This window comes from Teleopsis dalmanni, chromosome 1, assembly GCF_002237135.1.
Source record: "Teleopsis dalmanni isolate 2A chromosome 1, ASM223713v2, whole genome shotgun sequence".
Lineage (NCBI taxonomy): Eukaryota > Metazoa > Arthropoda > Insecta > Diptera > Diopsidae > Teleopsis > Teleopsis dalmanni.
This window is the reverse complement of record NC_051846.1, coordinates 10,005,708-10,017,457: the sequence shown is the minus strand read 5'-3', so window position 1 is coordinate 10,017,457 and position 11,750 is coordinate 10,005,708. Positions and strand designations below refer to the sequence as shown.

General features: G+C 32.6%; 1 protein-coding gene across 1 annotated transcript in view; it reads left to right on the top strand.

The window, feature by feature from the left end:
* Window positions 1-4,164: 4,164 nt before the first annotated feature.
* LOC119673171 (protein sprint) overlaps window positions 4,165-11,750 on the top strand; it is a gene marked incomplete at its 3' end in the record, with an annotated part of 222,386 nt that continues 214,800 nt past the window's right edge. Inside the window, 1 exon segment of the mRNA XM_038084410.1 lies at window positions 4,165-4,294. Within this exon segment, the coding sequence (XP_037940338.1) occupies window positions 4,202-4,294 (93 nt within the window).

Sequence of the window (11,750 nt, the reverse complement as noted above, 5' to 3'; positions counted from 1 at the left end):
TTTATTGCGGAGTTCGTATTTATATATTCAATTTTTTTATTCTTATTTACATATTAAATGTTTGTACTTTGCGTGTTGTGAGGCAGAAACAAAAACACACAGAAGTACTTCACTTGCAGACTAAAATAATAAATTTCTATGAGGTTCAAGTACTTATGCAATAAAACTGGAGCAATACTTACTCTGAGGTAATTTGTTCTAAAAGCACAACACAAAGTTGCCTAATGAATGAATGAACAAATACATAATACTTTGTAATAGAAGCAAATTAGAAAATGGAATATAAATAGTATATATCTTAATTAAATTCTGATTAATTAATATGAATTGAAAAAATTGCTTAAAAATATTTTATTAATTTATTAATAAGACACAAAGATGTCCTTTTGCAGCATTACCGAGGACTTTAGGTAATCTAAGGTTACTCATTCAAGTCACCAATAAAAATGTTGGCAGAGTTCTAAGTCTAAACGATCTTAACTCAGATTATTTATTAGTTTCTGAACACGACATATGTGCCTGTTAACTTTAATTATTCAAATATGAAACTAAAAGGAACCGGTCTTCAAATTCTTTGAAATCTGTAAGTGAAATTTCTGCCGCTTTTGACTGCTCGTGATACACAATTGTCAGGAACCAATACAACCATATGGTTTTTATTGAATTGAAAAGCATGTGGACTCTTGTTACAAAAGGTATTGTTAGGCAAACTCTTTACGAATGAGTCCCGTAGTTCTATATAGTTTTCATTGAATCAAATGTGATGTGAGATCTTGAAATAAGATCTCTTATTGTCATTCTTTTTATTGCTTTATTACGTACTGATATTCTATATTACCCTCTTACTGTAATCTATTAACAGTGTAACAGTGTAAAGTTGAGTAACATTGTTATGTGAGTAGCGCTTAATTCATTTAATCATGAAATATGAATACATTGATTAAACTATTAAGTCAATTAACTTTAAACCTTCTCCTTCTTTCTTATGTCTTTCCCATCTGGTCCAGAATTAACTCCTACTAGAAGGAATTGCTGCAGACCTTCGAAAGAAGAGCTCTTAATAATTGTGTGAACTGCAGACGCAGATTATGTGAGAAACCTTACAACAAGATATTAATTTTCAATCGACCAAGGTTAGATTATATCTGTGATCCTAAAGGTCCACTTAGGTTTATAAGTCAATTGTGTTACCATGTAAAAAGAACTTAGAGAATTAAAAACCACTTTAAATCTTGGTTCTGTTAAAGGTACTCGAATACACAAATGCTTGTATTAACTTGTTAAAAAGTTTTCGCATGGTTAAGCCTTCGAACTAAACTTATTAAGGCTATGAGACATAAGCCACCTTATTTTCCTTAATATGAGGGGGAGCTTAACCACCTGCGACACATTCCGCTGTATAATCGGGTTCGCTACAACTCCGAGTGTTAAGTTTACGCCTAGCTTAGTCTTTCCACAAGCTTGTGCCAATCCAGCACCTATAAACACTCTCCTTTGTAAGTCATTTCGACTATGCTTTTCTGGCTTTGATAAATTTAACTTGTTAATTACTAAGCCTGTCTGCTCTCCTTTCCGCGGTTAATAACAGAAGTGGGGTTTCAACCGCGAAACCTTAAAGACTAGCATATATAATGTTCCACATATGACTATCTAACAGGTGGCTTTAGTGGCTTTAAGTCTCAGACTGTGGCTTTCGATGTTTTTCATGGTTCGATGTTTTACTGGAGAATAAAAAATTAATAAATAAATTAAATATTTTCTGTAAATATCGTAAATCATAAATCATTTAGTCTAATGAGTTTAATTGGTACAGAAATTGCACAATTATTTCATAGTTAAATAAAAAATATATATATCAGGTAATTTGGAACTGCTTTTCCAACTGCCCCCAATTTATTTACTACTATTCCTTACAATACAAGGATCTCATTATTGACTTACAGATTTTGATACATATATTCCCATTATTATTTTGTTTAATTTTTTGCAATTGGAATTCTGCTACCGATAAGTGGTCTGGCTTGAAGGGTTTTGATTGTACTTTCGAAACTATGATGACACTAATAAAACTTAAAAGGACGAAATTGAGAGCAAAATTTAAGGTTAATAACTTAACAATGAATATAAAATAAAAATAAAAAATTAATAATAAAAAATTATATATTGTATATAATAAAACATAAACAAGCATCTACAAAAAAGCAACCTCAAAACTTAAAGTGCCGTTAATAAGGACACAAGTCAGTCACAAGTAGAGTATACAACTAAAATAAGGTTAAAAAAGTTGATGTTGAAAAAGGAGTAAATTAAAAAGGAAGAACTGAACTGCATTCATCAAAAAAAAAACAAAAAAACGTAAATATGAAAATAAGACACTGGCATAAGGATACACTCGAATACAGTTGCAAGCAGGACAGCAGCAGGCGAAATTCATAATTCAACAAATGAGTGCATGACACCATGCCAAACCGGCGAGCTGTCGGCTGTCAGAATGACGCTCCGTTCCTCTTCTATGCACGGCAAACAGTATACAAAATTAAATCACTCAGGATGCGGTTTTTTTTTCATTATTTTAAGGCCCAAAACTACGCTGCAATGCCTCAGTTGAAAACTTTATAACTTCACCTTTTTTAAGTTGTTGGTTGGTTGGTTTTTTTTTATTTGAACTAAATATATGATAAGGACTGCATTGCCACTGACTGATTTTGAGTGAACTGTTGTGTGGTGTGAAGTGGTATAGTATAGTATGGTATGGTATGGTGTGGTGTGTTTAAGTGTGTGGCGTAGTGTAAAAGAATCGAGGAAAGTCTAAATAGTGAGCAAATTAAAGGAAAACAGGGGCAGAAGAAAGGTGCATATGAAGAAAAATTGCCTAACTTTTTTGATTATGTGCGCTGCAGCAGCAAGGGTAACTCAAACTCATTACACACACACACACACACTCTTGCACACAAGCAACTTAACATAAGCAATACACGTGTACACGTTTGAGGGTAAAACAAATTTTAAACAGACAACACTGCCATACATACGTACATTATGTGCACATGTGTTGTGCACGGTTGAGTGTATCAACCGTGTTTACTACAAAATGAACCAAACGGAATAAAGTTGGCATAGGCAGAGCAGACAAATAGTAAGATAGGAAAACATAAATATGTGCACTGCAATCAAATGAGTAAATGAATGAATGAGTGAATGAATGTTGTTGTGGACAGACATAACAGCCATAACAGACAGTCGAACAGTCAAATAGTCAAATAGTCAAGCAAATAAATGGACGAATGAACATACTCAAAAGACAGAACCGCGTGCATTTTATTACTACTACGATGACAACAACACAACTACGCTTACAACAACAACAACTACACCAACAACATAAGGGAATGAATGCACTGAGTATGCCATAGCCTGTACCGCACGTCGGCAGCAGCGTAGCGTACGGGTGCAGCGCTCGAAAGGTACTCGTCGTTTTAATAGTTTTTCACAGTTTTCTTCGTGTTGTTGTTGCTGTGGCTCTGCCTTGGTTTGTCTTGTTGTTGTTGTTACTGTCGCTGTTTTTTTTTTTACGTTCTGAGTGGTTTTTCAGTTTTTCTTCATTTGCTGCTGGGCTGAGCAGTGTTGGAGTGTATTTTTAATTCATTTTGTTCATTTTGTATTCACTTTTTTTTTCAGTTTCTGTTTCTGTTTTTATTCTTTAATACTTTTTTTTCTCCTCTGCTGCTTATTTACACAAAAACTTTGCACTGAACTCATATTGAAATGTTGACTGCTGATACCGAATTCGTATGCATGCAAGAATCATTCCATGTGCGCTCGTTGCAGTGATCGCTCGACAAAATACACAACTCGTAATATTGTGCACGGTGCGGTGAAGACGGCGAAGGCGGCAAATAGCAAATAGCAAATATACAATACGTACGAAACGGAAGTATTTACTTACGCTGAAATAATTATACGCGGACGATCGAAGGAATTAATTTTATTAATTGTCATTATACGAAAACAAGGCATCGAATCGAATTTTTTAATTGAAATTGTGTGCAGCCCAAAAAAAAAACAAACATAAAAATAAAATAAATAGTGCAAAACGAAAACTTATAACTGACATTAAAAAAAAATTATTTAAAAATAATTATTAAATACAAAATTGAAAATTTAATTGCAATATTAAAAATTGTTTGTAAAAAATAAAAGTATGGGACGTCTTTTTCAATACAATCGCTTTGGCACTACCAACCCAGAACACAGAAGGGAAAATCCTACCAGCAGCAACTCGAAAACAAAAGAGGTAAGGATATAGAAAGCATATATTTTTATATTAAATTGAATAAAAAAATAGACATTAATAAATTTGATATTTTATAAAAACAAAAAAATGTAATTCTAAGAAAAGCATTAGATTATTCATGGGACTGGTGTCCTTAAAGGAATACGTAGACACTTACTTAACCGCATAACCCATTGTTATTCTATAAATACTCATAGCTACTTCTATATCCAGTTATATACAATAATTCCAACCTTTAATACATCAAAAAAGTTGTCTCAAAAAAAATTCTTTTCGGTCACTTTAGTTATTCAACAGCACTGATTTAGATTAGAGTGATTTAGATTAGGTTAGAGTGACGACCTTGTGCTCAAAGCCCGCTTGAGCTCAAATGATGGCAAGTTGTGATACCAATGCCAAAAGGCAGGACTCTCCCACTTGAATAAAAGGGAACAAACCTAACAAGTCTATAAATTTGACCACGTCCCTAATTTTGCAGGATAATAGCTCTCTTCCGTCTGTCATATTTCAAATCTTCTCCTAGCCAATGATAGACACTGATACATAAAGTAAAGCACAGTTTTCTCCTTATCCAAAGAGCCACAACTCCAACGAAAGTCTCTAGCATATCTTCCTAGTACACAGTGACCTATCAGTACTAATAGCATAGTGGTAAGCAGGTTTTTTCTTATTAAAAAAACAGCAGACTGATACGTTTCTTCTACTTTTTTGACCAGATAATGCTTGAAATCTGTTAGAAGATTTCATCTGCCCAATTTTGTTTAATTATACTTAGATATTTTTCTTTCATTGCCAGCTTCGCTCTTGCAAATTGGGTAACAAATTCTGAGAATTTAATGTCAAGGAGCAGCAGAGTATATGCTCCTTGTCTGCCACTGAATTGCACGTGATATACCTGTGTTTCGGTACTTACGCTGTAGACTAAGACACCTAGCTATCTCGCTAAGAGAAGCTCGGTATTCTCATATTATTAAAGAAGTGGCTATAGTGCCTACCAGACATTTGATGGTAGCTAAACTGTCCGAAGCAATGGTTTAATTTCAGTATATCTACGTTTGTCGCCTATTTTCTTAAAACAAGTTCATATATTAACAGTAAAAGTCACAAAATTACTAAATAAATACTCTGTAAACTAATAGTCACGAAATGCTCTTAAAGTAGGTATAGTATAGACCATTTTAATATTAAACATTATGTACAACATTATGTCAAAGCAAATACCCTTTTAAGGAGTTTTAATGTACCCAATCAACTCCCATAACTACAAAAAATGCAAAATCAAAAAACCTTTTTGACTAATTAAAGGGATTATATCACCTTTCTCTTCACCTACGTATAAACACAACTTTATTACAGCTTCGAAGTGGTTCTATAAGTAAATAGCAATTACGATCCTGCATTTAACAGTCGTGTCACAATTAATCCATATTTTCTTAGTGAGTTGGTTGACTAGACCGTTTGCCACAATTCACTCACTTATATGTATAAATCTAGTAGATAAAGATTTATACCAAATTACTCTATTTTCTTGTTTTTAGTCTACGCCATACAGTTTAAGTAATATTTCTTAAGTCCATTAACTCTTCTATGATTTTTTTTCTCTTAAAATCTTTTAAGTATATTTCAACTTTTTAAGAAGTTTTTCTTACAAAACCAAATTTTAATATTTAATTCCCAAACAAAAGAACTTTTAAATGCATGTGAATTTGCTATAAACTCAAAAGAATAAAAGAAAAACGCTTGACCATCTCAACTGATTAATGGCTTCATTAAAAAGTATCTGATTTCGTGGTTTTCCACACTAAGCGGATTATAAACACTTAATCAGTGTCTTATTACTCTACCGTATTACACATAAACAAACATTAATTTTCATTTTAAATTATTGTGGAGTGGAGTGAGAGAAAACTATCTGATAGTGCAGTTCTCCATAGTCGTATCAGTGGCTGATATCATAGTTTTCTGTCAAATATGATATAAAGCACTTGTTGTGTATTTAGGCTATAAATCATAAAACTTATATGATTTATTTGCATAGCAGTCCGAATGGAACAAAAGCCAAACGGTAGTAGCAACTTTAAATAAACAGAAATAAATCACAGCAACATCTTTATCTCCACAGAAACCACTCCATAAATGTTTTGTATTATCTTAAGCCGTTTAATAAATATCAGTATTTATTTATGATTATTTATTTTTATTACTGCATTACTTCTTTCAACACTCATTAGACTGATAAGACAATATGGAGTAATACCAAAGAAGCAGCAAATAGTTTTCCTAAATATATCAACAGATAAGAGATGAATGACACATGCTTTTATTGGTTGCTGATAACAAATTAAACAACAAATTCATAAAAATAAATAAAATCCGTAATAAAAACTAATTGAATTATATGCATGGAGTATTTCTGATTTTCGTGTATTGGAAATTGTATCTTTTTATTTTAAAATGTTTGAACAAGTTTTGTTATCTGTACAACTAATCTAAACAAACAAATTGTATCTCGAACATAAACGAAATAAATCACTGCATTGCAGTCGCGACTGACTGGTGACAAATGCGTTTTAGACACTATTAGATTCGATTAGTGCAAAATTGAAAAGGCCAATGATTTTATTTCATTTTATATTTATTGATTTAAACTTTCAAATATTTAGCTGAGATACAAACTAAAACTGATACAAAATTTGAGTGTTTGAAGAATGAAACATGCACTTGAAACGAAGTCTAAAATTTAGATATATATTTCATATCGTTAATCTGAGTTGCAATTATGTTTCTGAATGGTTAATATATTATTTAATAGCTGAGAACACGTGTTAAAAATATAAATTTTAGAAAAAAAAAAATTTTGGTTTTTCCGACTCTAATATTCTTCGACAATATCCTTCCTTCATATTGTGGCGAGGTAATACCATTCGCAGAATGGTTCCGTAAATGACGAAACTGTATGCAAAGTGTCGAATCTTGGCTTAAGGAATGAGACGCTACAATAGTCTCATTCAGCTTTTACCAAATGGCATCAGTGACTGAGTAGTTGAGTAATAGTTTCTATGTCCTCTTCTTACTTACTATTCTGACTCGCTGTAATCGTTGAATAGAACCCCGAATTGAGAACCATTCTGAATCAAAAGACTGTATCTACGTCTGTCAAGGCCCCTAATGAGTTGTAAAAGTTACTACATACTAGGACTAAATAATTAATATGCATATTTTCATATACTGATATTATCTTCAGTTAACAGTTCTTCAAGTGGACTTGTTCACACTCCATTATTTTTTTCATTGCCTTCTTTTCTTTTAAATTTTAGTCACCTTTCAAAAAAGAGGTTCTATTATATTTATTTATTCCGTTATATGTACAAGTAGACATATACAGGGTGAGATGAAAAAACTGCAACAAAGTAAAACGCCATAATTTTTTCATTTTTTTTTAAATTTTATTGAATGAAAGCAAAAAATGTCGGAAATAACATCAAATTTGAGAAATCGGTTTAGATTTGTTCGAATTTGGCCACCTTTGGCACGAACTATGGCCTTCAAACGGCCAAATGAAACCAATCACACGCTGCCCGAAAGTGGCTCTGCGGTATTTTGTCCCATTCTCGGCGAAGCGCTTGCTTGAGATGATCGACACTTTGGTATTTTTTAGTTCCAACCTTGCTTTCCAAAATACCCCAGGCACAATAGTCCAACGGATTGGCATCCGGAGATTTTGGTGGCCATTGTGCGGTGGAAATGAAGCGAGGAACCTCATTTCTTAACCATTCTTGGATGGCGCGTGCTGAGTGCGATGGTGCTGAGTCCTGTTGGAATGTCCAAGGTCTGCGGCCGAAATGTTTGCGTGCCCAGGGCTTCAGAACTCCCTCCAAAATATTTTCGCGATAGATTTGCGCATTTAATTTGACACCACGGTCGATGAATACGAGCGGCGAGCGACCATCGGCTGTTATGGCGGCCCACACCATCACCATGGCCGGCTTTTGAGTTGTGATGGCCAACCGAAGTTGCAAATTTTCAGCTGACCTCTCTGGCAAGTAAACACGATCATTTTGTTTGTTTACAAACTGCTGGATAACGAATGGTTTCTCATCGGAGAAAACCAAATTCGGCAGTTCACCACTTTCGGCCAAGCGAAACAACTCTTTAGCTTTTTCGAGTCTAACTTTTTTTTGCGCATCAGTAAGATCTTGCACTTTTTGGAACTTGAATGGCTTTAGTCCAAGCTCATTTTTCAATATTTGCCGAATGGCATATTGCGATATGTTCAGCTCACGAGCCATTTTTCGTCCACTGCGACGCGGATTTCGTTCAATTCGCTTTTTCACTTTTCGAACCATTTCTGCCGATGTTGCTGTTTTTTTTCGTCCACTTCCTTGACGTCGGGCTACGCTACCAGTATCATGGTAACGAGCGATGGTACGAGACACAAAACATTTATTCACTTCTAAATGCTGGAGGGCTCTAACGATAGCCACTTGTGGTTTTCCAGCCAAATGCAAAGCAATCACACTATCACGCTTGAATTCCATCACAAATAACTTTTTTTTTGAAAAATTCCCACCAAAATGCTTTTGTGCGCTTGTAAACAATATAATGAGCTGTCACTAGAATAAATCTGACAGCTGTGGGACGAGCGGTTTAGAAATGACAGCAGTCTGAAGTTGGTTGCAGTTTTTTCATCTCACCTTGTATATTTCTTCATTATAAATTATATTCTTAAGGTACATTTTTACCTATTTCTTTTATGTGTGCTCAATGCTTGAAGGTTGCCCCTAATTTGCAACAAAATTTTGAGAAATCATTTTTCTAAGAAAAGACATTCTGAATTTGTTTTCCCATAATCTCGACAGGGCAATCCCAAAAGGATTGTTGTAGGTGTGCCGACTGCACACTTGTAAATAATTGTCATTCCTGTAAAATCTCTTATAAGATAGCAAAAATATTTATATTTTTTAATGTCAACAATATTGAGTATTCCTAGAATTTTGAAATACCCATTTTTTACATTTTATACTTGAACATAAAGTATTAGTATATATAGTAATGTATCTAAGAATGGCATACGACTTGATGGTTAAATGCATTCAATATGGTTAATTACTTTTATTCCATACACACAACATAAAAATATATAAATCAAGGAAAGTATTATAAGTGTAGGAGTAAGAAGAGTAAGATTTATATTAATTGAAACCAAATACAGTTTAAGCAAATAAGTCAAATATTTTAATCTTTGATCAACAATTTTATTGGATTTATGCCGAGACATGAGTTTCTTCATAACTCCTGTGTTTTAGGCGCCATTAACATTGTTATTCCGGTTTCTACTTTTCATTTGAACAAGTCGAACCAGTCACATCACTAGACCATAAATAGCATCAGACCGTAAATTTTCCGAGGTACTTCCTTAACTCAAGGATCGGCTTTGGATCTTATATCTTCTGCTTCGATTGTGGTAAGTTTGTCAATCTTAATGAAGATGAAATGCTCTTATGCATTTCAGCGTTTAAGGGTGTTAATATTTAATTTTAGGGTAAGCTGGAGTGCTATATAGTTAGAGAGTAAGATTAAACAAAAAGCATTAACTACTTTTCAATAACATTATTATATTGATTAAATTGATTTTCAATGTCCTTTTTAACGAAAAAAATTAAATTATTAATATTAACTACAGTTTTCAATAGAGAGATATTTTGAACAGTAGTAAATTACTTCGACAAAATTTTATTATTTACTAAATAATTGAATTTTTTACTGACCTTACAGCTGTTTCAAATATTACATAATACCCATCTTCAGTAGTCTTAGAATTATTTCTTATATTTAATTATTAGTAAATAATTTTTTGCGACCGCAAATACCAAAGGTTAAACTCATACCCTGCCAAATTTGACGCTCAGAGTCAGTGTTCATTAGCCAACTAACACAAAGACGTACGTAAGAACTGGGATTTATCAAACATCAGTATAGTAAATCACAGGAAATATATGAATACAAAATATTTAATGTATAAATATAATAATATAATATATTTAATATTTGTTATTGTTTAGTAGTTTATTTATGTACTATTTTAAATTGATGGATGTGATTAGTTTAATTATAATAATATTAACCTATATAGATATATATCTGTACTATACATTATTATGTTGAAGCTGTTTTGAGCTAGTGCACTTAAGCACTTATACTCTTTTTCAATTCTTCAAAATCCCTCTCTATACCTTGACTAGATTATTGTTTATCACTTCATCAGACTAAGCAATAATTGACCTCAGTTCTGCATACCTCCCCGAGGAGCCTGTAGCCATTTTGAGATTTGATAACGCAGTGTTGGTAAGTCTGGCAGTTTTCGCAAATAATTTCAGGACTCTATCCTTTATGTATTTTTTGATGGGATCAATCATGATGTCCCTATGTACTATACAGATAGCTATAATTTATTTTACGTATGAAAATATTTCTTTCCAATATTAAAATCATAAGATTTTCTTCATAACTTTAAATTAATTCTAAAGCCTTCCATTTGCTTAACTAATCACATATCTATTTGCACATATCATCTACACAGTTCATTGACATCTAGGATATTTTTATGATATATTGTAATCATTTCATAGAAATATTTTATACATTTACTTACACATTTCTAATCAAGTAAATTCGCTCAAGTTACTCCTCTTCCTTGAATTAAGTCAAATTTATTATTATGAGTACGACTATCTTCGCCCAAACAGCATATGTCAGATCAAACATTTTCGATCTTATCTAAAAGAACACAATCACAAATTAATTAGTTATCTACCATAAAAACAAATTAAACTCGAATAGATCGAATCAATTTTCATGCTTAAATTTAGTTTCAGTCTTGCAATTAGGCTTACATCCTCCAAACGAAGTAGCACATAAAATTTCAACATCTTGAAGTCGTAAGAGCAACTCGCCACTATCAATAGCTCTAAAGTAAACCATATGGCACTGTTTGGTTATGGATCGAATTAAAGAAGAAAAAAACCTTCTTTTAAAAATTAAATAAATTTTGTGTTTAATCTTTTTTACAATTGCACATACAATCCTAACCCCTTGAAGGCAGAGAGACACTTCAACGAGGCAATTTCGAACAGTTGACAGTTTGTTGATTTGATGTGTTTGTTTTTATGAGCCTGCGAGCAATGTAATTTTAGTTACATTCTGAGTACGACACATAATTATCTAAACAATAAGAAAATAAAAAAAAAAATAAAAAAAATTAAACAATTTTCAGAAGAGTTGACAAAATGTTGACTTATAAATATTTACTTAAAAAGGCGCCGCAATGAATGATGTTTTTGAAGCACTACGTTAAAGAGTAAAACAAATAGAACTTCTCCAGAACTAAAAGTGTTGAATTTTAATTATCAATTTTATTGCTTAAAACTAGAAAATATTTCAAAAATTCAATAATGAG